We start from the raw sequence: 26,964 nt of genomic DNA on the forward strand, positions 1-26,964 counted from the left end.
CTGTCCCAACCAATTATAAACACTCCAAGAACTAGAATATAGTCTTTTTTGTAAAGCTGTGTTAAGATATTGATGCGTAAAATCCATTGAATATGAGATAGGCTAAGCTTAAACTACAGTAGATCACAGGTATAGTTAGGTATTTTCTTTTGGCTTTGGATGTATTTCAAATTAGTCTGATCATATTTCTTTTTTCTAAAAATTTTAGTTTGTTTCATAACTGGGATACAAACCCTACGCCATCTATAGGGGTACAGTATTACTTTTGGCAAAGCTGAAAGATGAGTCATTAGACTTTTAGCAAGGGTTAACCACCCATACCGCAAGTTAGCTTGGGGGAGGTAGTAGCTACCCCTCTCACTCATATACTTGTGACTGTACTTCACTTTACTTTTGGCTCGAGGAGAGAGTTGTCTTGCTCTTTCTCACTGACTATGCCGCTCACTTTACGTTGGCGGCCGGCAGATACTGTGTGTGTGGCACACCTTTCCCACTTGCGGGTTAGGTTGTACTTTCGAAGCGTTTACTTTATTAATTAAGTGAAATAATAACTGTGTAATTAACTTTTCAGCTACAACTTCCCTGACCGGCGGAGGGTGCGCATGACCTTAGCTTGTCCACTCCCTCTCGGGGGAACCCCCTTCCCGCTGGGGTTTGAGTGGTTCTCGCGAGTACTTTAGTTTGTTTTGTCAGCTGAATTAGTTAATTGTAATTTTGGTTTTGTTACAGTTCTTTTATACTCTGCCACTTTCTTTCTCCCGTCACTTCATCTGGGGAGGAGTGCGCAGTCCTTAATTTGTGTCTGTTCTCTTATTGGACACCTTTCCCGTCCGCGGATTAGGAGCTTCTGCCGTGGGAGTTTTTTTTCTTGTATTATTTGTTTCTATTTTCCTTCAGTTAGCGATGTTGTACTTCTTCGTTTGAATAAGAAGCCGACGTAGAAGAACAGTGCCGTTCGTTCATATGGAATCTGCTGTCACTGCGCCATCACTTTCCTGTTCTTTTGTGCCTGTGGCAGCTCCTGGTTAGGACTCTAACCTCAAGGAACTAGCTCCGGCTACATTTTTTCAGGTAGTACTTGATAAAAACCTTCAACTTGAACAAGGCTTGTTGATGGGAAGCAAAGAGCGCTGCCCGGAGGTCGCCACCAGGAGTTGGACTACTTTCCCCTCCATGGGAGAGTTATCCCCCCAGGTGTTGGGTTGTCCTCCCTTCCTAGGGAGAACTTCCCTTCATCTTCTCTGTCTAGCAATCTTCCCGCCTGCAGGGAGAAGTGCTGATAGCTATATCTCATCAGCTGTTGCAGTTTCTTCGCCAAAGACTACGTTCCTCCCCATGCCGAGCCAACTCTTCCGTTGGGGGTGGAGTAGAGTCCGAGGCAAGTCTCTCCTGCGGGTGACCACCTCTCTAGTTCGCGAGCGAGACCACCCATAGGCCGGAATCATATAGGAAGTGATACACGTGGCGTGTGATCCACAAGGTGTCACGCGTGATAAGTGAATGGGTAACAAAGATCTTTACCGGCTGTGTCACATTGGACGTAACGACACGGTAGGAACGGAAAACGTGTGGTCACATGTCGACCAAAAGTGAACCTGTTCATTTTTCGTGAGCCTTGTCGGGCAAAGCTGTGTTCTTCAGTAGCAGTTTTCATTTACTTAAATATCAAAATTTCCTTATTAAATAAAATCAAGTGATAAACCTGCTGTTCTTTTTGTTGTTAATTTCTTTAAATAAGAATATTATTTCAATAGGCCTATACTTTAAACATACATTGTGTTCAACCTGTGGTCGTCTGTGTTTTTATTTCTATATATAAGAATGGAATTTAGTCTTGATTTGAAAAGAATATAAAATACAGTATATTGTTTTCAACATGCGGTTATGAATTTTGAATTTTCAAATAAAATTTTATTATGATTTAAAAGAATAAATTTTGTTCAGCCTGCTGTTTATAAGTAATTGTTTTGGTGATGTTTTTTATGTGCGTGTTTTCATGTTGTGTTCCTTGTTACTGTTTCTTCTGTTGTTACTAATTTCAAACTGAATAGAGGATTAAGATTACGGTACTTTTTTTTATACTGGTTTTCACCAATTGCAACCCCGAGATTGCAAATATGGAAGCCCTATTGATTTCAGTTTTACATAAGTCTTGTTTGACATTTTTAAAATAAGAATCTTTTTATGTTTATATTTCATCAATTATCAGGTTTTTTTTTACTTTATTAAATTCTCCTTTTCTATTCCTCAATAGAACACATTCATGGCAGCAACAGCTTGTAATATCGGCCAAGGAATCCATTGTGCCAACTGACAAAATGTGAGCACATGCCTACGCTTGTGTGATAGGGTGACGTGGTGTGAGGTGTCTCGCAATTTGGTGTTTCCGTGCCTCGTGTCGCCTCACCTCCTATGTTATTCCGGCCACAGAGACACCTCTTTGGAGACCTTCCAGCTGAGCACTCTTCCCTGCGGAGGATCGTCGTCATCTTCGGCGAGCTCGCTGAGTTCTTAGTCCTCTTCATCGCCGCAGACACGTTCTATTGCCGTTTGCAAAGAGACGTCTCTTGGCTCTTCACCTCCATCTTTGCAGCGGTCTTCTTCGAAGGATCTTCCTCATCATGGTTCTCCTAGTTCCCTACCTTTGCCCGTTTCTTTGGTCTCACGGTTTTGTTGTTCGCCAACATAGCGGCGTTCAACGCACCGTCTCACCTCTTCTGCTCGCCAACAAACCCTGGTTCGTAACTCGAAGTTTTGGAGCGATCCCCTCCAGCAGATGATCATCCTTCCAAGAGTCGCATCTCTTCTCAAGGTCTACAATATGCTGTGCACCAATCTCCTGCTCATCCCGATCTCCAACGTGCCGATCTCCAACTCCTCGATCGTCAACTCACTGATTTCTGGTGCGCCATTCGCCAGCCTTGTAGCCATCGAACTGCTGTTTGTGGCTCGCGGATGCTGATCCCCAATCATCAGCTTACCGATCTTTGATCTCCAGCCCGCCAATCCCAAGCTCGGCGATCGCTGATCATCAATTGTCAGCTTGCCGATTGCCAGCTCGCTGATCGATGATTGCTAACTTGTCTTGCTCCGATCGTTGTTCTCCAGCTCACCAATCGTCTGCTCACCGATCGCCGATTTCTAGCTCGCTGATCCCCGATTCCTGGCTCACCGATAGCCAGCTCACCAATCGTTTGCCAGCAGCCCGATATTCGTCAGCTCACTTATTCGAAGCTCTCTGATCGTCAGCTCGCTGATCACCAGCCTACCAATTGTCAGCTCGTTTACAAGCTCAACAATTGCCGATTGCAAGCTTAAAGATCGCCGATCACCACGCCGACATGGATCACCAGATCTTTGATTTGCCAGCTAGCTAATTGCCGATTCATTGACTAGATGATCTGCAGATTCTTGCCAATCTCATCGATCATCATCAGGGTTCGATGACTCGGCTTGCGCCACTCTTGACAGGCGACAGCTCTCCGTTCGTCAACTTGACGTTTGCTTACTCGCTGTTCGCGAGCTTGTGCTCATCACTAAGCCAGTTCAAGATCGTCTTTTCTCCTCGCTACTTCGGTAGCCCTCCCACGTAGAGTTGGAGGAACTGCTCCCAAAAGCCTCTCTTCAGAGAGTTCTCTCATCTGGACAACATAGATCATCTTCTCACCTCTCTTGAGCTTACACTACTTCGGTAGCCCTCACCCGTAAAGTTGAAGAAATTTAATGCAGTTTTCCTTTTGGGAACCTAAACTAGCAATCTCCATTAATGACTGGGGTAATGCACGATGGTTACCCTTGGCACTTAATACCCTCCTGGTTCCCAACCTTCGCCCGCACCTACAGACTCTCCGCAGTCTCGTCGTTCGCCAGCCTCGCGGCGCTCAGCAGACCATCAATCCTTGCCATCTGCTTGCCTACGTATTCCGGTTTGGGGCTCGCCAGCTAGTTCCAGCCATCTGGTCGACCTTCCATCACTGACTCGTCTACAGGCTGCTGCTCGTCATTCTCGATCTTCTCCAGCGGTTTACCACTCCTAAGGGTCACAGCCCTTCCCCTGGTCACCTATCGTCAGCACGCAGATCACTTACTCGCCGATATCCGGCACGCTGATCTCCGACCCTCTGATCTCCGACTCGCCGATCTCTGGCACGCTGATCTCCGACCCACTGATCTCCGACTCGCCGATCTCCGGCACACTGACCTCCGACCCACTGATCTCCGGCACGCTGACCTCCGACCCACTGTTCTCCAACTCGCCGATCTCCAACTTGCTGATCACTAGTAGCCTTCCGCTCGCCAGTTCATCAGCATTCTTTATCTGCTTGATGGTCACCTTCTCGTTGTTCACCAACGACTCGCCGCTCTCCGAGAGCAGAAGGCAAACAACACCGACCTTGCACTGTTCGCCAATTGCTTAGACGATCGTTCTTCAAATGACTGACAGTCTCTATCAGCACCTCGCCGACAGACAGCTACGTGTGACCTCGCTGCCACAGTACAGCGACCCCAGGAACCAGTTCCAATCGTTGCCAACGTTCACCAAAACGACACCACTCTAATGAACGGCACTGTTCGCGGGAAGAGAAGCTTTCTAAGCCCTTTCTACCTTGAGCTTCTGAGCTCCTTCCAGAGAGACTTAAGTCTGCTTCTCATCATTCTCCTTCACCTCGTTCTCCTCCCCGTAAATGCAGAACATGGCGTTCGCCGGGGAGAGCTGATAAAGGCAAGATGTCTAAGCATCAGGAGTTCAAAGTTCCAAAGGACTCCCCTTTATGGCAGATTCATTTTCCTCGGAAGGAAACATCAGCAATGCAGCCTTCCTTGAAAGCTTCTTCGACAGCGGATAAGATTCCGTTGCAGAGGCCCTCTTTGCCATTTCCTTCAGGGGAACTTTCCGATAGAGCAGCTATCCATGGTTTGGAGCCATGGTTGGACTGTCATGCAAGCTTTTGCAACAGGTATCCCATCTGCTCGTCTGTCAGAAACTCCTAGGTTTCCCCTGGAGGAGTCTTCCTTGCCTTATACGGACCCAAGGCAAAACTCCATGGTTCCCTCCCACAGAGAAACTTTGGTTTCTTCCTCTCCCTTGAAGCAGAAAAGAGGAGTCCCTGACGAGTTAGTCTCATCCAGGGTCAAGCTGACTCCTGTCAGGATGTCCAAGGGAAGGTCAAGTGTCATCGTGCCTGCTCCTCCTAGTCTTCCTGCTCCACAGCCAGCAGTCCAGGTGGTGGTTTCGCTCAGGGAAGAGTTTCTATCCAACTCTTTCCGGCCCTCGCCCATCGAAGAATGTCATCACTTGAGCTCGTGATTGTGGATATGTTGGTGATCACATGTCATTATGGGAATGCCATGTCACCAGTTCATGCTCCTATTAGAACTTTACTTGGCATGCTACTAGGTGTTTGTCTACTCTTAAGAGAACGCCATTTTACACATGCGCAATTGCAAGCCACAACTGTAACTGCTCAACTTGCAATCAATTGTACATCCTTTCGGCTGCTTGCTATCGACTGCAAAGTTTGATGACGCACCCTTTCCCCAGCTTGTGATTGATTGCGCATCCTCTCACCTGCCTGCTAGAGTGCTCTCATATGGGAGCGCCTTTACTAGTGCTCTCATTTTTTTTGTTTTTTGTTTTAGCAGGTACTATACACTGCCTATCTATTTGTACTTATGCATCTAATTTAGAGCATCATATGCTGGTGCTGTCCTATATATTCACGTGTAACCTCGCTCACTGGTTGACTTGCGAGCTTCTGCTCATGTTGTGGTCTCTCACCTTTACACCGGGATATACACGGGACAGATAATAAAGACGCGAAGTGCATTAATTCTGCGCACCTTCAGCATAGTCCAATGAATGTTGCTGAATGCAGGGAGATTGACTGGGCTTTGACATTTGATCCTCTCCCTCAGGTGCAGGTGAAAATTACTTCTTGTCACCATTTGAGGTTGTGTTTGGTTGTCTCTTTGAGAGCACCAAAGCATCTTTGGAGCATTTTTCATGTAGGCAACCACCTTCAGATCCAGTCTTCTAGAGGTGCTGCCTGGTCAGAAGTGACAGATGACCCTTGTTAACCCTTTTTCAAAGGGGTCCAGTAGAGGGGAGAGACAAGACTTTAAAAGAAGGCTAAGAGATTGGCTGACTCCCCTAAGTGTGTTCGTAGAAGAGATCCTGACAATCCTTTTTCTCCACGTTTGCTACCTATTAGGCGAAGTTCCTCTGCTAAGGGCCAAATTTTGCCTGCTAGAAATTTTAGTACCTCAAATAGGAAGATTAGAGATAAGTTTTAATCCCCAACCCTCTTAACCTGTTAAGCATCACCTACATAATAAAGCATTCACCACTATCTACTCGGTACCACCTTCAACGGGATATTACGTTCATGACTTTAAATGCATAATTCAACTTGTCAGTCCCGTAATAATACGTTTACGCCTATAGTGATTATAGGAACACCACTTGGCAACACTCACCATATGTAAGCCGTAAATGGAAACTTATATGGTGTCGCGCAATTTTTTTCTGAAGGTCACTTGACGTTAGACAACTGGTACTGTCTGGTTTCCTTTCAGTGAGCTTCGGGCGTTTATGTAGAGAAGGTAATTTGTATCGCTTCTTTCACAATGAGCGGACTAAATAAGAGGCATATTTATTCAGCTGAAATTAATGAAATACTAGATTAGATGTCTTTTGAAAGGAAATAATAGTCGTTTTAATTGTTTTTTTATTCCATTATTTAATTATTATTCCTACATTTAACCATAAATACGAATTATAAGCATAGAAATTAATATTAACTTGGAAAAACTGTCATTAGTGAAATGACCGCATACTGCAAAAAAAGCATGACGGTACGTTAGCAATAAGATGGTACGGAGGGGATACTTAACAGGTCAAGTGCATGCTGGGTACGGTGCTCGAACAAGAAAATGGGAAGGAGTATGAACCCTCTCCAAAGATGAGCATTATCTCTATAAAACTGGAAGGACTGTTGAATTTGTTAACTTAATCCTTAAAGGCAATAAGACACTATTACAGTACACAGATGATTACTCGCTCTGAAGTACAGCATGCAGGTTCTGGCATCTGGTGTCGCTATGATGTCAGTTATTGTACTAGACAGGCAGAACTCTTGTGTTTTAGTTTTATTGTTTGTAGGCTCTTGCTTTAAAGAAATTATAGTGTTGTCATAAAAAAATAAGCATTTGACCCAAGACAGTGATTTACAGTACTGTAGTGTATAAATGAAAACTAAAGTCTTAAGGATCCTTTATGATATGTACACACCTCATAAAACAAAAATAAACTCTCTTTCAAAAATGTTATCTAGCTCTTAAATAAAAGAAAAGATAGTTAACCTTTTTTTAAAGACCTGTATATCTCTTGCTATTGATCCCCTGAACATGATTGATGTTGTATTAACTTCATATGTAAATTATTTTTATAGCAAAAATATACTTAAATAACATTTGTATTTTTTTCTAGGTCAGAGCATAAGCCATACAAGAATCCCACATGGGAGGAGATTTTTGAAAATCGCAACTTTGATGACAGGTAAGGTCTTTGAAGGGAAAGTGATTTCACATTTAGCTTAGGGACAAATGTCCCATCTTAAAAAGATATCAAGGCAGTCGTACAGTTCAGTACACTATGTACCAAGGCTATTTGTGCCTTCATGAATTCAAACTTTTATCCTTGAATAGGAGTATGAATCAGTTGTTGTTTGCAGGTGATAGTGTACTGGTTGCAGACTCAGAGGAGAAGCTATGTTGACTAGTAACAGGGTTTGGAAGGTGTGTGAGAGAAAGAAGTTGTGAGTTAATGTGGGTAAGAGTAAGGTTATGAGGTGCTAGATTGAATGTCATGTTGAATAGAGTTACTTGAGGAAGTAGATAAATTTAACTATAGTACTTGTGTTCTGTTGTTGCTGCAAATGATGGAGGAAGCAGATGTACATCAGAGAGTGAATGAAGGATGTAGTTTTTTGGGCAGTGAAGGGAGTGGTAAGGAATAGAGGGTTAGGGATGAGTGTAAAGAGAGTTCTGTAGTTCTGTATAAGAAGATTGTAGTAATTGTGATATATGGATTGGAGTTGTGGGGAGTGACAGAGAGACAGAAATTGAATGTGTTTGAGAGGAAGTGTCTGAGGAGTATGACTGGGGTCTCTCAATTGGATAGGGTTAGGAACAAAGCAGTAATAGTGAAAATGGGCATGAGGAATGAATTAGCAGCTAGAGTGGATATGAATGTGTTAGGATGATTTGGCTATGTAGAGAGGATGAAAAATTATAGTCTACTGAAGAAGGTGATGAATGCAGGGGTTGATGGGAGATGTGCAAGAGGAAGGCCAAGGTTTGGGTGAAGGGATGGTGGAGTAAAGAAAGCCCTAGGTGACAGGAGGATAGATATGAGAGAGGCAGAAGAGCATGTTAGGCAAAAGAGCATTTGGGATGCAGTTTTGATAGGCCCTGCTGCTGCCTCGATGACTGCTGAAATAACGTCAGTAGGGGAGTCTGCATATGAAGCTTCATTTTTTGGTGGAAGACTGGGGAGGGTAGAGTGTGGTACCCTAGCAGTACCAACCAAATTTGGCCGAGCCCTTCAACAGGCAAGGAGAAAAAGAGAGAAAAAATCCCCTTTTCTTTTTATTTTTGGATGTCGGTTAGCGTCCAAAATTTTGGGAAGTGCCTTGGTAGATAGATAGTGTTTTCAGCATAGCTTGAACTCTGCTGTTTGAATTTATACTGAGGTGTCAATGGTGGGTGGTGGGGAAGCTTAACCCCCCTCGCCAGCACACTGATTAGCCATTTTGACTTCAACCACCAAGTCGTACAGATGTATGCTCAATGTAACCTTGGTAGTTTAAATCTTTTCTCTCCTTATCGTTGCAGATTATGTGTGTTCGAATGGAATAACCACAAGCAACTATGTGGTTATATCCAGGTGTCCCTGCAAGTAAGTGCAGACACCTTTATGAGCAGGAGCCATGTACAGTAGATCACCATTCTTTATGTGCCTCTTGCAGGGAGCATGACTGTTGGCAGTCATCCCCCTGTAATGTGTAAGCAATGGCCATCTGTGCAATGGATGGAGCATGGTAAAAGGAAAAAGCCATATCCAGATGATTTGTCTTTGGGCTTGTTCTTGAAGTCGAAGAAGCTATGAGAGAGGCAGCCATATCTGCTTCCCCAAGAAAAGAAACTATTCCCTTTTCTTTTCCTTGTAGTGATGCGCAAAGTAATGTGGACTACAGTGCCCGGGAAGGGAGGCCCCTTCAGCTGGGAAAAGGCGTGCCCGTGTGTCATCTAATTTGTAGTGTTCTGGGACTTCTCGCCAAGAGGACGTGACAGCAGATCTAAGCGTACTGTATATGAGATCTCATGCAAGCGAGCTAGCACGCACTCTCCACATTGCTCGCTTTTGCCACTTGGTACGCACTTTATCATTATTATTACTAGCTAAGCTCTAACCCTAGTTGGAAAAGCAAGATGCTATAAGCCCAATGGCTCCAACAGGGAAAAATAGCCCAGTGAGGAAAGGAAACGAGGAAATAAACAAACTACAAGAGAAGTAATAAACAATCAAAATAGTTTGTGTGTACCCATTGTGTGTGCCCATCATTCTCACCTGTTTGCGCGTGCCCATCGTTCTCACTTGTTTGCATGTGCCCATCGCTCTCACCTGTTTGCTCTCGTGGCTATTGCTCTCACCTTTTGGCATGCGCCCATTGCTCTCACCTCGACAAACCTAGTCTTATCAGCAATACAGAAAGGAGAGTTCATGCTGTCACTGGGCCTCAAGGATACTTATTTCCATCCCCTCAGCAGGAAATATCTGTGGTTCAGCTTAGGGAAGGGCACCCTCCAAGTCAGTTACCTATGCTTTGGACTTTCGACAGCTTCACAGGTTTTCACTAGACGTCATGGTTACTGCTGTTGCTCCTAGAACAGTTGAGCTATCCCACTCAAATCAGACATCAACACCATAGGCCAAGGGTGGGTGAAAGTTTATGCACCCTCCTCTCTCGTTCCTATTGCGATATGGAGAATTGTTCCTTGCCATTTGCTTGCTCTCTGTGCCATATGGAACTCACTCACTGAGTGTTAACTTTGTGGTTGCTTAGTGATCATTAACCTAGTATTACAACCAATGCTGTTTCATCAGTTGCAGATGAACGGTCCTCTCCAGACCTGATCTCCATTTCTGGCAGGCTAATAGGGCTTAGGGAGATTAGTTACTCATTCTTTTTATTCTAATACATAGTTCACAGATTGGCTGGTACCTTAATGTTTTGTTAGTGCTTAAGAGCCTGGTATGATGGCCACCACTCTCATTAGTTGCAGGTGAATGGTCCTAACAAGACTAATCTTCAGCACTGTACGCTAAGCCGATATGGGTATTGAGTATACTACTCCTTGTGCCATTACAGAAAGTAGCCGACTGAGCTCACTTGTTGCCCTGTAGCAGTGGTGTATGTTGGCAATCATGAGCTTTTGAGTATCAGCTACTGCTGTTCACCTATGAGACATTACAAAGTTTTCTCACAGACTAGTACCTTTGGGGTCGGTCAGCAAGGGGAGACTATTGCAACAGTGACTGCTGTTTGCATTGGTATTAGATGATTGGTCCTCCTCAACAGAACACCAACTCTTAGGTGATTGAGGGTAAAGATATGCTTTCGTATGAAGCTATCCTCCTCCTCGCCTTCTTCCTTCTGATTATTATGATTCTTTTCAGAAGAAGAAGAAACTGAAGTTGTCTAGGAAGGCCAGTCATAAGAAGTCCTCTAGGACTTCCGGAGACCACCACCTCTTTCAGAACAAGCGGATGGCTGGGGCTACGACCGTGGCCCTGTGCTGGGGACCAGAGCTGAGTCCTGGTGGGTTGCTTGACTAACTGGGCTGGCTGGAGATGGATGGTCCTGTGTTGCAACCCCAGTTTGCTGGTTGGCTGCCCCTATAGCCAGGTTGGCCTGAGATATTTGGCTTGGATAGCTAGCGTAACTACCCCAGTAGCTAGACTGGCTGGAAATGTACGACTTTGCGTCGTTGTGCACTCTTTCTTTTGGTTAGGTGTTGGAAAAACTTGTATGCCTTTTTTCAGCTTTTCTAACTGTATGGGGGTGGAGTGCTGCACCCTTCTTTGTTAGGAATATTTAGGTATCCTAAATTTATAAAGCAGATCTTCTTAAGACCTGGTGGCCATGGGTCAGTGGCTGAAAAGCCATGGCCACATGCTCATAACAAACCATCTGGCACTTCAGCAGATCACAGATTTCCTCATCTGTCTCTGCTTGAGAAGCACCTCAATAGAGTTTGGATCCCCTCCTCATTGTGGAACAATCCATGAATGAAGGGAACTTTGAGTAGTCTAGTCATCTTGTGGGATGGTCCTTATTCTGGGCTTATATGCCTCCTGCTATCCTGAGGAGGGTATCAACAAGTCTTTGGTCTTTCCCTTAAGACTGTCTATTCTGGTTTGTCGAGAGAAATTGAGATGAGGTTCCTTAATATTGTGTGGATCCCTCCTCATCGGGGTATTGGTCCATGATTGAAGGGCCTATCTGGGGACTTTGGTCCAGAGGTGGTGCTGGGTTGGATGGTCGTCATCCTCAGAGCATTGTTGCATGTGCCTATGCTAACCTCAGGAGGGCATAATGGGCGGATCTTTCTCTCAAAACTATCTCTTCTCTCTACTTTGGCAATAGATTAGGAGAGTTTAAGGCTCTTCTTGATGTCAAATTTTTGAGCGATGGGGTTTCTGTTGCCTTCTTAATCTCACAGAGCATGTGACAAAGACTTTACCAGATGGTCTCCAATACCAGTTCCAAACCTTCTATAGCCTATCACAAAGTTTAAGTTCATTGGTGGCACATTAGAGCACTGCAGTTACTTGAGAAGGACTTTGTCACCTAGTGTGTGAGTATTGCAGTATTCTCCCTAGACCCGGCAGAAACAAGAAGGAAATATCTTTCTGGCTTGGTGAGGTTGTTTGCTTGCAGGTGCGACTTTGGTTAGTGCGTACCCATGCTGTCTCAAGTAAGAACTCTCAAGCCTAGCAATGTTGGTAGCCTTCTGATTTACCCACAGATCCTGGGATCCCATAACCTTGGGTCCTCAGTTGGCTGTTAAGTAGTTTTATAGCACTTCCAGTTCCCTCGCTGAACTTTATATACATCCCATCTAAGATAGGGGAGAGGTAGAATGACTAGCTCTTCAACCTATCTCTTGTTCTTTTCTCAAGTGGCTGCAACCATTACAGGCTGGTTGGACTTATGATACTGGCAAGTTATTCAATGGGGCCCCTTTCTTGCAGACTATATCTGCCAAGAACTAACACCTCCATCTTCATGGCAAGAAGGAGGATGAATCAGTATCTTACCAGCCATTTCTCTCTGTCTAGTTTGAGACTGGAGATGCCATACCTCGTTAGGGAGATAGGTTTTCTGGGTCCTAGTAGTAGGTTCCTTTCAAGCCAGTACTGCACTGGTTAGGGTCCTAAAAACGTCTATATCTCTATAGCTGTAGCTGTTAGGAGATTGTGGGAGTCACCTTTCCTCACTCTTGTAATGGACCACAAAGGATGACTTGTCCAGGAAAGAAGAAAACCTGTGGTTGGTTCTAAGGGACTTACTCCCATCAATGAGCAAGTCTCCCAAATTTAAAGGATGAAAAGTTTTTATACATGTAGGAACGAATAGCAAATTTTAGAATTTTTATTTTCTTAGCTATGCAAACACGAGTCCTTTGGATTAAATTTCATAAGGATAAAAGTGACTATTTTGTGATAGGCTGGTGGGTGGTGCTTGTTCCACCTGTCAATGACCAACCACCTTGTTAATGATTCAATGGCTGTTCCAGTGCTGACTAAGACATCCCTATTTTAAAAGCCTGAGGTGAATAGCTAGGAAAATAAAGATTACTTAATTTATTATTTAATCCAATAAGCTTTCATATAGATTATGATTAGTCCACTTTATTTTATCAATAACTTTCATTAAATAGATTTTGTAATTCTGTGGGAGCCCAGCAAAGAATTATTTGCAGGTTAATGGAAGTATAGTTTTCAAGTGCAGAATAAAGTTATGAATTTGCCTGTTTGTCTCCATCATGTTCATTACCACATGGAATTTTTATTGGTTTATAAACTAGTTTAATGAAATTTTCTTAGGTAACAATAGTGTTTAAAATGGTAGCCTATTATATTCACTGTATATTGTTGGTTAAATTCTATCTTTCGGATTGTAATAGGTGATTGTTTATAATGCTGTAAGTTGTCTATCCTTGATACATTATAGTTTGGTTATGTAAACTATAGCTGCCTTTGATTTTTAAAAACTGATTTACTGACAAACTATTTCTATTAAAAGATGTATACATTTTTGTAGTTTTAGATTTTAAATGCATATACTAGGTATATATAGTATTGTTGAGATATATTTTATTCCTTAGGCCACAAGCACCAAATAACCCATTTAGGGACTTTCATATGGGAGAAACATATTCGTTTGACATGGGAGGATATGAAGATTCTTTCTCCTCAGTATTTGGTCAGATGGACGACATGTTCCGACAACTTGATTCAATTATGCAGAACTTTCATGGCTATCAAGAAAATGTGTTTATAACAGACAGTCCAGGTAATTATCTTTCAAAATTTACTTTTTCAATATTTAACTTAGCCGGTGATTATAATAGCTGCAACTCTGTTGCTCGACAGAAAAACTCTACGGAAAAATTCGCCAGCGATCGCTACACAGGTAGGGGGTGTACTCAACAGCGCCATCTGTCGTTCAGATACCCAGTACTCATTGTAAACAAAGAACTCAATTTTCTCTCTGTCGAGCTATCAACAAGACGCTCTTATTCGCCGTTGCTAAACTGGAGTTTTTTCACAACTAATTGGTGAAGTACTTTATTCTAGTTTTGAGCTTTCGCTATGCAGGTGTTTTATCTTCATCTTAAATCTTGAACTCGTTTTGGATAGATTTAATTATGGTGACAAAGAGAGTATGGACTTTCTTTCACTTTTAAATGGCCGACCCTTCCCTTAGACGGAAGTGTGTTTAGGCTTTTAGTAATTCTTACCACGTTATAGATTTTCCTCTATATATTTTATATCTCTCCGCCTTTATTAGGCCTCTTCGATTAACTTTCCATTTATTATAAACATATGAAAATAAATTTTAATGTTTTGTTTATATAGACCTTTCCTGAGAGTAGGCGGTCCTAACTTGGAAACCGAAGTTAATCAACGTTGAGCCCTTTATATCGTAATTAGCTTTTAAAGAGCTAAGGATTTAATATTTTATGAAAGAATTTCTTTGATAGTCTTCGTACTGTTTTCAAAGATGAACTAACGTTTAGTTTTTTTATGCTACGCAGTTGTTGACGTTCAGGACGTTCAACATGCGCTCTATCGTTACGATAGAGAGAGAGTGTATCACGGTTTCACTTTGCAGTAAGAGTAAATCGATTCTGACGTTTTGTTCATTCTTTCTTAGCTTAATGTTTTAAATTCTAATTTAAAGGAACTTTTTATTGAAAAACCTTTCAGTTTTTTCCTTTAGTCAAATAACATTTTTTTTTTTGACGAAATATAATTGGGCTCTTCTCTTAGGTGCGAAATCAAGAGAGAAAGAGAGAGAGAGATAGAGACGGAGGGAGAGAGAGGAGAGAAAACGTTCCGTTCAAGCGGGTAACGTTGTTCTCGTGTTACTCGCGTCCCTAGTCGCTGTACGGGGAGGAAGGATAAAACGTTTTTAGGTTTTTATTCTCGTCCCCAGGCTATGTGCGGTGAGAGATTGAAAACGTAGTTATATGAACTAGAGTTTAGTCTCTTTCCCAACCACTGATTTTTTTTTATCTTAAAATATGTTTTCTGTTTTTTGCTGGTATTAATGAGCTTGCATTATACGACTGATTTCCCAATTACTACCTTTTAATGAAGGGTAGAATTGCGTGTTTCAGGTAGAAATAAGTGCAAAACAGAAAATCGAAGTGATAAAGTGATATGCGCAAAGTGTTACAGTGTTGCGTCCGAGGCGCAAAGTGTTACAGTGTTGCGTCCGAGGGTTCGTCTGTTCGTGCCTGTCGTTCACCTAGTCCGGGACCTCTTACATGCTCCCAAGCCCAGGGGAGAAGTAATGTCGAACGACTTATGGGTTCGAGAGGCCTTGACCAACGAACAGACGTTTTTCCCTCTATGGTATCGGGTGTATCTTACCAAGATCTCCCCTACCATAAGACGAGAGAGACGTTGTTTCTCCTCGTCATCCGTAGGCTTTTCGCATAAGAAACCTGTCACAAGGTTTCGAAGCCCTTAAGCGAAAGTCAGTCCTTTCAGGACAGGTCCAGCGTCCTGGTTACAACCATTAGGACAGCTCTGACCCTATGCAGTCATCGGATAACTGCTCGCCGCCTAACAAAAGCGTAACACAGACTCCGAGAGTTTTTTTTTGTAGGCAAAGTGTTGCGGTCACAGACGTTACCCTCGTCTCTTACCACAACCATTTCCGTTGATCCTTAATGGGTTGTATGGCAAGACATGCAGTATATACTTGCCTCCCTTATGGAAGACTATTCTACCGATTAGTCCGTTGAGTCTAGCCGTTTATCTCATCGATATCCTGGCTTTCAGCCAACCTAACGTTCCTTTGTGCTTACTGTTGACGTTGGCGTAGCTTAGTCACGTCAGTCAGGTTGTTTAGAACCACACGCGATGCGGTCTCGTGTGGTTTTTCAGCCGCATTTGGACGTTAGGCCACTTGCTGATGCTCCTGTGGACGTTCAAGACGTTCACTAACAATCGGAGTTGACTTGTTTTGACGCTGTGCGTCAACCTCCGCATTCTAGAGTCGTTTTGACTGCTCAGTCTAGGCAGTCAAAGCAGTCTCGAGTGGACGCTGTGCGTCCTCACGCACCTGTTGTGGTTGACAGTTCAGTTGTTGACAGTTCACAGACTGTCAAGCAGTTACATGACGTTGCGTTCTGGTCCGCTACTAATGCACCAGTGAGAGACTCAGCTTTTATCGGACAAGGTTCCTGTAGATGAGGAAGTTGCTGTTCTCCCTCCTACTGATATTCCCTTGAGGACTCTGTCAGATGGAGAGGAGCCTAAAGCTGCTTAGCCTCCTATGGACTTTAATTAAATCATGATGATTTTTTTAAGGATCTTCGTCCGGATCTTTTTGTAATTGCTGCTCCTCGTTCGCCTAAACGTCAGAGCTTACACTAGGCCTAGCTACTTCGAAGCCGTTGTTTTTAAGCTAGTGCTCTCTCGCTCTCCTAGAGAGCGTTACGTTGGCTAGGCGACTGATTTTTCACCAGGAGGAGTTTGGGGGATACAGCCTTTGCTTTCCCTTCTTTTAAACTGGTTTATAGAGCGAGAGTCTGATATGACACGAGAGAAGTTCTTGGCTTGGGAGTTCATGCCTCTGCCCAGATAGACTTCTCAATTCTGGTAGACTCTCCCTGGCGCCTAGCCAGGAGACGCTCCAAGTTGTTTACAGGTCAACTTCACAGCTGTTGTCGAGCCTTTGAAGTTTTGCTGTACTATTATGTCACGCATAACAAGGCTTTCAGGGATGGTAAACGGTTCCGCCTCAGTCGCTAACCCCGTCTGTTGCCACACCTGCCCCCGTAGACCCTAAATGGGCTTTGCTGCAAGACATGCAGTCCAAGCTCGCGTCCTTGATAGAGGACTTAAATGCGGAGAAGGTTGCTACCGAACCTTCTGGCCAACAACCTTCCAACCGGTCGGTTGTGCGCCCTGTTGACGCTGAGGTAACCTACTCGCATCTGCCAGTTGAGGTGGTTCCTCCACCGATGCGACCCAGTGTGGGTTGCCAGCCGCACGTTGACGTTAAGCGACGTCGGAGGTGGTTGTTGACGTTCAGGACGTTCAACAACCAGCAGAGGTGACTTGTTTTGACGCAGTGCGTCAACCTCAGCAACCCGGTAGGGTGTTGACTGCACAACCCAGACGGTCTAGACAGTCTCGGGTTGACGCTGTGCTTCCTCGCGCACCATGGTTGTTGACAGTTCACAGACTGTGCAGCAGTTCCATGATATTGCGTCCGGCTCCGTCACGCATCCACCAGTGCGACCGGATTCCGCGAGCCAGACGTTGCCCACTCCGTTGCCGTTTCCTCATCAGTTTCGGATGAGGAACCCTCTGATGAGGACGTTGCTGAACAACAAGACGATCAGCCCCCAGCCCTGCTATCCATCCAGAAGATGCTGAAGAAGGAACGCTGCTCAGTCAGGCTGTGGATGAGTCTGGTAGGGACGCTGTCATCCGTGGAACAATTTGTGTCACTAGGAAGACTACACCTCCGTCCTCTTCAATACCATCTAGCTTTTCACTGGAAAAAGGACAAGACTCTAGAAGCGGTCTCGATCCCGGTTTCCGAAAAGATAAAGTCTTGTCTGACTTGGTGAAAGGACAATATCAACCTAAGAGAGGGTCTTCCCCTGGCTGTTCAGACTCCCAACCACGTTCTCTTCTCGGACGCATCGGACGTAGGCTGGGGTGCGACATTAGACGGTCGGGAATGCTCGGGAATATGGAACTCGAGTCAAAGGACAATGCATTTCAACTGCAAGGAGCTACTGGCAGTACGTCTGGCCTGGAAAAGCTTCAGGTCTCTCCTTCAAGGCAAAGTGGTGGAGGTGAACTCGTACAACACCACGGCTTTGGCGTACATCTCCAAGCAAGGAGGGACCTACTCTCTGACGTTGTACGAGATCGCAAGGGACCTCCTTACCTGGTCAAAAGGTCTAAACATATCACTAGTAACGAGGTTCATCCAAGGCAACTTGAATGTCATGGCAGATTGTCTCAGTCGGAAGGGACAAATAATTCCAACAGAATGGACCCTCCACAAGGATGTATGCAAGAGACTTTGGGCCACCTGGGGCCAGCCAACCATAGATCTCTTCGCAACCTCGATGACCAAGAGGCTCCCAATATTTTGCTCACCAATCCCGGACCCAGCAGCAGTTCATATAGATGCCTTTCTCCTAGATTGGTCACATCTAGATCTATATGCATTCCCTCCGTTCAAGATTGTCAACAAGGTACTGCAGAAGTTCGCCTCTCACGAAGGGACAAGGTTGACACTAGTTGCTCCCCTCTGGCCCGCGAGAGAATGGTTCACCGAGGTACTTCGATGGCTAGTAGACGTTCCCAGAACACTTCCCCTAAGGGTGGACCTTCTACGTCAGCCACACGTAAAGAAGGTACACCAAGGCCTCCACGCTCTTCGTCTGACTGCCTTCAGACTATCGAAAGACTCTCGAGAGCTAGAGGCTTTTCGAAGGAGGCAGCCAGAGCGATTGCTAGAGCAAGGAGAACATCCACCCTTAGAGTCTACCAATCGAAGTGGGAAATCTTCCGAAACTGGTGCAAGTCAGTATCCGTATCCTCGACCAGTACCTCTGTAACTCAAATAGCTGACTTCCTCTTATATCTGAGGAAAGAACGATCTCTTTCAGCTCCCACTATCAAGGGTTACAGAAGCATGTTGGCATCAGTCTTCCGTCACAGAGGCTTAGATCTTTCCAACAATAAAGATCTACAGGACCTCCTTAAGTCTTTTGAGACCACGAAGGAGCGTCGTTTGGTTACACCTGGTTGGAATTTAGATGTGGTACTAAGATTCCTTATGTCAGACAGGTTCGAGCCGCTACAATCAGCCTCCCTGAAAGATCTCACCTTAAAGACTCTTTTCCTGGTATGCTTAGCCACAGCTAAAAGAGTCAGTGAGATTCATGCCTTCAGCAAGAACATCGGATTCTCATCTGAAACGGCTACATGTTCTCTACAACTTGGTTTTCTAGCCAAAAACGAGCTGCCTTCTCGACCTTGGCCAAAATCGTTCGATATTCCAAGCTTATCGTATGGTTGGAAATGAACTAGAAAGAGTCTTATGCCCTGTAAGAGCTCTTAAGTTCTATTTAAAACGAACTAAACCTTTACGAGGCCCGTCTGAAGCTTTATGGTGTTCAGTTAAGAAACCATCTTTGCCTATGTCAAAGAATGCTTTATCCTATTTTATCAGACTGTTAATACGAGAAGCTCATTCCCATCTGAATGAGGCAGACCAAGCTTTGCTGAAGGTAAGGACACACGAAGTTAGAGCTGTCGCAACTTCCGTGGCCTTTAAACAAAATAGATCTCTGCGAAGTATAATCGACGCAACCTATTGGAGAAGCAAGTCAGTGTTCGCGTCTTTTTATCTTAAGGATGTCCAGTCTCTTTACGAGAACTGCTACACTCTGGGACCATTCGTACCAGCGAGTGCAGTAGTGGGTGAGGGCTCAACCACTACAATTCCCTAATTCCATAACCTTTTTAATCTTTCTCTTGAAATGTTTTTATTGTTGTTTTTGGGTTGTCCGGAAGGCTAAGAAGCCTTTCGCATCCTAGTTGATTTGGCGGGTGGTCAAAGTCATTTCTTGAGAAGCGCCTAGATTAGAGGTTTTGATGAGGTCCTGTTGTATGGGTTGCAACCCTTGATACTTCAGATCCTAGGGGTCGCTCAGCATCCTAAGAGGATCGCGAGGCTCCGTAAGGAAGACGTACTTAAAAAGGCAGAGTAATTGTTCAAGTCGACTTCCTTACCAGGTACCTATTTATTTTGTTTTAGTTATTTTGATAACTTCTAAAATGAAATAAAAATTCTTAGCTCATATGATGTAAACATATTTTGCTGGTCTCTACCCACCCCCCTGGGTGTGAATCAGCTATTATAATCACCGGCTAAGTTAAATATTGAAAAATGTTATTTTGATAATAAAATAAATTTTTGAATATACTTACCCGGTGATTATAAATTAAAGGACCCTCCCTTCCTCCCCAATAGAGACGCAGTGGACCGAGGAGAAAATTGAGTTCTTTGTTTACAATGAGTACTGGGTATCTGAACGACAGATGGCGCTGTTGAGTACACCCCCTACCTGTATAGCGATCGCTGGCGAATTTTTCCGTAGAGTTTTTCTGTCGAGCAACAGAGTTGCAGCTATTATAATCACCGGGTAAGTATATTCAAAAATTTATTTTATTATCAAAATAAAATTTTTGTGAAAGGAAAGAGTATTTTTATCATAGTGTCTGGTTTTAACAGTTTTTACTTGAGAATTCTTATGATCTTGTAAGGATGCCATTTCATATTTAAATGAACCCACCTGGAATTCATGTGCTATTCATTCAAAGAAGGAAGAGCTCTAGTATTATATATGATTTTTTTTTTATATCTTATGTAATATCCTTTTTTTCCTGGGGTGAGAGGAGCTGGTGTATAGAATGAGTGAAAATACACTGTCCTTTGATTCTTTCCACCATTCTTTTCGAAGTTGCATTCTCAGCTCGATTGTTATTTTTTCAGAGTTGTGTTTTTGGCATATTTTTGTTCTGTGTTCACTTCCATTTTAGGGTATTTGATGTACTGTATGTCTCCAAAGTTTTTCAAGCTAGATATTGTGAAGACAGAAAAGTTTAAAGGTTTAATTAGCCAAAGTTGATTCTCATTTGAAATGCATTCATTTTTGAGGATTCACCTGTTTTGAATGTATTGTAATAACTTATCAGAGGTACATATGGCTTATTACTTTCATTTGGCCAAAACTAGAGTTGTGGACGTGGAAGCTAATGGTAAAAAGAGAGAGATGGTGTAGTTTTTCTGACCTGCCTCTATGATACATCTCCCTAATTGGAACATGTTAGTAGTGTAGGTATTAAGTGTAGTAGCATTATATTTTTATTATCTAAAAGAGGTTGCTGGTTTGTTGGAAGCTAGATTTTGTTATGTTGAAAAGTCTATGGAGTCTTAAATCACAACTTGTAGAACCTTTATTGGTTCCTGTGCAGAATGTTATAGAAGTTTCTTCAGTTTCTTAAGAACTTGAAGAATATTCTATATCACAATAGGCTTTGCCAGTCTCCTATACACAGCATATTTCCTAATTCTGTGTGTTCTATAGTCAGAGCAGGTCTTGTCAATCCCCTATGCATAGTATGTACCTTCTTTTCTTTTAATTGTTTGGTATTTACCTATTTAAGAGATGGAAAATTTCCTCTTTATCTTTCAAGAAAGATTTGGGAACTTCCCTTTCACAAATACTTGATAAGAGCAAAGGAATTGAAGTTGTTGGCACGCTTGGTTCTTAATGCCAGGAGTTTCCCACTAAAGTAATGTTTAGGCTGTGAGTTGTCCCAAGTTTTTATTATTAGTTGTAACCCTATACATGAAGATGAGATTTTTATCTCTTCAAAGGGGAATTTATTGGATCTTTACTTTTATGAATTTTCCCTATTTAATTGATTTGTCAGTGATCGGACACAGATTGTTTACTTGCAGCGTTTAAAGAAGTATTTGGTCATTTTGGTCCTCTTCAGCCCGTAGTCAAACCTTACACAATCTCCTATAGTCAATATAGATTAATAGCATTTCATTCAGTAATGGTTCTGAACATATGCTTGCAATCCATAGGTTTGAAAGCCTCACACAAAGCCTTGAAATCTTTACATACTTTAGTACTTCCGTTGCTAACCCTTGCTTCCACTGTTTTAGTTGCTCTATAAGACTAAACTAGATTGTGAGGCAGAAGACCGATTAGGTTGGTCTAATCCTAATATCCCCTTTGCTCACTAAAATAAATGCCTCTCACCCTAACAGTAGTAAAAAGTCCCATATTGCTTTTGTGGGTGGCATGTCATTGTAAGATTCCCTAAAATTCTGGAAGTTTCAGCTAATTTAGATAATTTTCATCGTGTTTCAGATGAAAGTATTCACTGTTCACTGGCATCATGGCACTAGCTTGTTTTTCATTACTTTAACAGGGTACTAGTGAACCAAAATCTAATGGAAGTCTACAGGTTACATGAGCCTCAATCATTACACACTGATTGGATGTCTGCTGACGAGTTAATCAATTGAGTACCTTTCTTGCAGACTATGTCTGACAAGAAGCAACTCCTCCATCATCCTGAATAGGATTTGGGATTTGTATCCAGATTATTCAAATAAAGAAGAGATAACTTCTTCATAGTTTAATGTCTATGCTCTAATATTTTTGTATTTTATTCTCTCTTGTTCAGAATTTATGCCAGAAATAGAAAAGGCTACAGATGAGAGTTAAACTTCTGGTTCTCCTTTAGTCAACATTCTTCCATTGAAATTTAAGAGAGCCAATGTTTATAATGTGGGTGGATTCTGGTATTGAATCACCCCTTAATTTGATTATTAAACCCAGTAAACAGTTGCTTCTTGTGTGTGGTACTTTGGAAATTAATTCTTCTGGGAATTCTACCATAGGGCTATTTATCATTCTTTGGTAAGCCTTGCAATCTGAAGTTGGGTCTTCTAAGGTTTAATATGATTTTAATAAAATCTTGGAATATTTGAAGTACTGTATTTAGCTTGTGAGTTATCTAATTCTTTTTCTGAACTAACACAAATGTGTTGTAATTCTATTCCAGAAAGGATGGAATAAATCTGTTCTTTTTTGGACAGCATAGTTGTAGATGCTGGGAAACATATGTTGATGTTATAAACCATTTTGGAGTCTGACAGTTTCCCCCAAATTGCAGACCAAGTTTATTCAAGGAGTCAAAATTTTTAATTTTAAATATTTAACTTAGCCGGTGAATATATAATAGCTGCAACTCTGTTGCTCGACAGACACATACATAAAAAACTCGCGAGCGATCGCTATACAAGTTGCGGGTGTGCCCACCAGCGCCAACTGTCGGCCAGATACCACTCTCGGATGTAAACAAAACCTTCAATTTCTTCTCTGTCGACGTGTCGACAAGACGTACTTTTACTCGCTGTTGAACCTGGAGTTTTTCCCATCATATTTGGTGAAGTACTTTAATTTGGTTTGAGCTTTCGCAGTACAGGTGTTTTTCTACAAATAAATCCTTGAACTCGTTTTTGGATAGATTTAATTTTTGATGACAAAGAGAGTATGGACTTTCTTTGACTTTTGAATGGCCGACCCTTCCCTTAGACGGAAGTGTGTTTAGGCTTTTAGCAATTATCTTATCACGTTATAAATTAATTATAGATTTTCCTCTATATATTTTATATCTCACCGCCTTTATTAGGCCTCTTCGATTAACTTTCCATTTATAATAAACATAAAAATAAATTTTAATGATTTGTTTATATGCGACCTTTCCTGAGAGTAGGCGGTCCTAACTTGGAAACCGAAGTTAAACAACGTTGAGCCCTTTCAATCGTAAATAGCTTTTAAAGAGCTAATGATTTAAAACTTTTTAAATGAATATTTTTTGATAGATATTTTATGAAAGATTTTCTTTGAATAGTCTTCGTACTGTTTCAAAGATGAACTAACGTTTAGTTTATTTATGCTACGCAGTTTGCGCTCTATCGTTACGATAGAGAGAGAGAGTATCACGGTTTCACTTTGCAGAAAGAGTAAATCGATTCTGACGTTTTGTTCATTCTTCTTTCAAAGCTTAAATGTTTTAAATTCTATTTTAAAGGAACTTTTTAATTGAAAAACCTTTCAGTTTTTTCCTTTGGTCAAATAACATGTTTTTTTGACGAAACGTAAGTGGGCTCTTCTCTTAGGTGCGAAATCAAGAGAGAGAGAGAGAGAAAGATAGAGACGGAGGGAGAGAGAGGAGAGAAAACGTTCCGTTCAAGCGGGTAACGTTGTTCTCGAGTTACTCCCGTCCCTAGTCTCTGTACGGGGAGAAAGGATAAAACGTTTTTAGTTTTTTATTCTCGTCCCCAGGCAATGTACGGTGAGAGATTGAAAACGTAGTTTTAAATGAACTAGTGTTTAGTCTCTTCCCCAGCCACTGAATTTTTTATCTTAAAATATATTTACTGTTTTTTGCTGGTATTAATGTGCTTGCATTATACGACTGATTTCGCAATTACTACCTTTTGATGAGGGTAGAATTGCGTGCTTCAGGTAGAAATCAGTAAAAGTTTCGATTTCAGTGAAATAAGTGCAAAACAGAAAATCGTAGTGATAAAGTGATATTGCGCAAAGTGTTATCAGTGTTGCGACTGAGGGTTCGTCTGTTCGTGCCTGTCTTTCGCCTAGTCCGGGACCTCTTGCAAGCTCCCAAGCCCAGGGGAGAAGTAATGTCGTACGACTTATGGGTTCGAGAGGCCTTGATCAGCGAACAGACGTTCCCTCTATGGTATCGGGTGTATCTTACCAAGATCACCCCTACCATAAGGCGAGAGAGATGTTTTTCTCCTCGTCATCCGAAGGCTTTTCGCATAAGAAACCTGAAACAAGGTTTCGAGGCCCTTAAGCGAAAGTCAGTCCTTTCAGGACAGGTCCAGCGTCCTGGTTGTAGCCATTAGGACAGCTCTGACCCTATGCAGTCATCGGAAGACTGCTCGCCGCCTAACAAAAGCGTAACACAGACTCCGAGAGTCTTTTTGTTGGCAAGGTTTTGCGGTCACAGACGTTACCCTCGTCTCTTACCGCAACCATTTCCGTTGATCCTAAATGGGTTGTACGGCAAGACATGCAGAATAAGCTGGCCTCCCTTATGGAAGACTATTCTGCCGATAAGTCCGTTGAGCCTAGCCGTTCATCTCATCGAGATTCTGGCTTTCAGCCACCCTAACGTTCCTTTGTGCGTCCTGTTGACGTTGGCGTAGCTAAGTCACGTCAGTCAGGTTGTTTAGAACCACACTCGATGCGGTCTCGTGTGGATTTTCAGCCACATTTGGACGTTAGGCCACTTGCTGATGCTCCTGTTGACGTTCAGGACGTTCGCTAACAATCGGAGTTGACTTGTTTTGACGCTGAGCGTCAACCTCCGCATTCTAGAGTTGTTTTGACTGCTCAGTCTAGGCGGTCAAAGCAGTCTCGAGTGGACGCTGTGCGTCCTCACGCACCTGTTGTTGTTGACAGTTCACAGACTGTCAAGCAGTTACATGACGTTGCGTCCTGGTCTCTCGCACCTGTTGTTGTTGACAGTTCACAGACTGTCAAGCAGTTACATGACGTTGCGTCCTGGTCTGCTACTAATGCACCAGTGCGTGTGGACTCTGCTTGTAAAGCATTGCCACCACGGTAGGTCTCTCCCTTGCTTGAGACTCAGCTATTATCGGACAAGGTTCCTTCAGATGAGGAAGTTGCTGTTCCCCCTCCTACTGATATTCCCTTGAGGACTCTGTCAGACGGAGAGGAGCCTAAAGCTGCTTAGCCCTCTATGGACTTTAAATAAATCATGCTGATTTTTAAGGATCTTTGTCCGGATCTTTTTGTAACTGCTGCTCCTCGTTCACCTAAACGTCAGAGCTTACACTAGGCCTAGCTACTTCGAAGCCGTTGTTTTATAAGCTAGTGCTCTCTCGCTCTCCTAGAGAGCTTTACGTTTGCTAGGCGACTGGTTTATCACCAGGAGGAGTTTGGGGGATACAGCCTTTGCTTTCCCTTCTTTTAAACTGGCTTATAGAGCGAGAGTCTGATATGACACGAGAGAAGTTCTCGGCTTGGGAGTTCCTGCCTCTGCCCAGATAGACTTCTCAAACCTCATAGACTCTCCCTGGCGCCTGGCCATGAGACGCTCCAAGATTTTACAGGTCAACTTCACAGCTGTTTTCGAGCCTTTGAAGTTTTGCTGTACAATTATGTCATGCATAAACAAGGCTTTCAGGGATGGCTCCAATGATCTGACAGCCACGTTCTCTGCAGGAACAAGTCCCTCAGGGATGGCTCCATGATTTGGCAGCCATGTTCACTGCAGGAGTACTTAAGAGGCAAGTGCGCTCAATGTGTTCATTGTCAAGACAACTTCACGATGAAGTCTTCCAGGCTGTCTTGACAGCATTTATGGAAGGCGACTGGATGGTCTCTCTCGACCTTCAGGAGGCATACTTCCACATTCCTATACACCCGGATTCCCAACCGTTTCTGAGGTTTGTTTACAGGAATGTGGGGTACCAGTTTCGAGCTATCGGGGATCCGAGCCTCCCTGTACTTGGACGACTGGCTTCTCAGAGCATCGTCCAGCCTTCACTGTCTGCAGGATCTACATTGGACGTTGAGTCTGGCCAGGGAGTTGGGACTTGTGGTCAACCTGCTCGAAGTCCAACTAATGCTGAAACGAAAACGTTTATTCAGTCAGGAGTTGGAACAGTCTTGTAGGGACTCTCTCATCCCTGGAGCAGTTTGTCTCACTAGGGAGACTACCCCTTCTGCCTCTCCGGTTCCATCTAGCCTCTCACTGGAACTAGGACAAGACATTAGAGACGGTATCATTCCCAGTCTCCGAACCAATAAAGGCATGCCTGAAATGGTGGGACAGCAATATCAGTCTGAGAGAGGGACTATCCCTAGCAGTCAAGAACCCAAACCACGTGTTGTCCTCAAACGCGTCGGGTTTGGGTTGGGTGCGACCCTGGACGGTCGGGAATGTGCTGGTCTGTGGACCTCAAGTCAGAAGAGCATGCACATCAACGGCAAGGAGCTATTAGCAGTCCACTTGGCCTTGATGATTTTAGGAAGCGTCTTCGAAACTAAGTGGTAGAGGTCAACTCAGACAACACCACAACTTTGGCGTACATCTCCAAGCAAGGAGGCACACACTCCTTCACGCTGCTCGAGATCGCAAGGGACCTTCTCTTATGGTCTAGAATTCGAGGCATCTCCCTGTTGACGAGATTCATCCAGGGGGACTTGAACGTCTTGGCAGACTGTCTCAGTCGGAGGGGTCAGGTGATACCCACGGAATGGACCCTCCACAAGGACGTGGGCAAGAGTCTTTGGGCTTCTTGGGGTCAACCAACCATAGACCTCTTTGCCTCCTCGTTGACCAAAAGGTTACCAATCTTTTGCTCTCCAGTCCTAGATACAGAAGCAATCTACATAGACGCGTTTCTACTGGATTGGTCTTTTATGGACTTATATGCATTCCCACCATTCAAGATAGTCAACAAGGTACTGCAGAAGTTC

At 43.3% G+C, this 26,964-nt stretch overlaps 1 protein-coding gene across 3 annotated transcripts in view; it reads left to right on the plus strand.

The window, feature by feature from the left end:
- Positions 1-26,964, plus strand: part of LOC137657692 (HCLS1-associated protein X-1-like) — a 96,727-nt gene that overhangs the window by 15,745 nt on the left and 54,018 nt on the right. For all 3 annotated transcript variants that reach the window (XM_068392114.1, XM_068392095.1, XM_068392104.1), the window contains exons 2-3: positions 7,490-7,558; positions 13,456-13,643. In XM_068392114.1, coding sequence (XP_068248215.1) covers positions 13,493-13,643 — 151 coding nt within the window. In that variant the 5' untranslated portion in view covers positions 7,490-7,558; positions 13,456-13,492. The remainder of the gene's footprint in view (positions 1-7,489; positions 7,559-13,455; positions 13,644-26,964) is intronic.

This window comes from Palaemon carinicauda, chromosome 1 (assembly GCF_036898095.1).
Source record: "Palaemon carinicauda isolate YSFRI2023 chromosome 1, ASM3689809v2, whole genome shotgun sequence".
Classification (NCBI taxonomy): domain Eukaryota; kingdom Metazoa; phylum Arthropoda; class Malacostraca; order Decapoda; family Palaemonidae; genus Palaemon; species Palaemon carinicauda.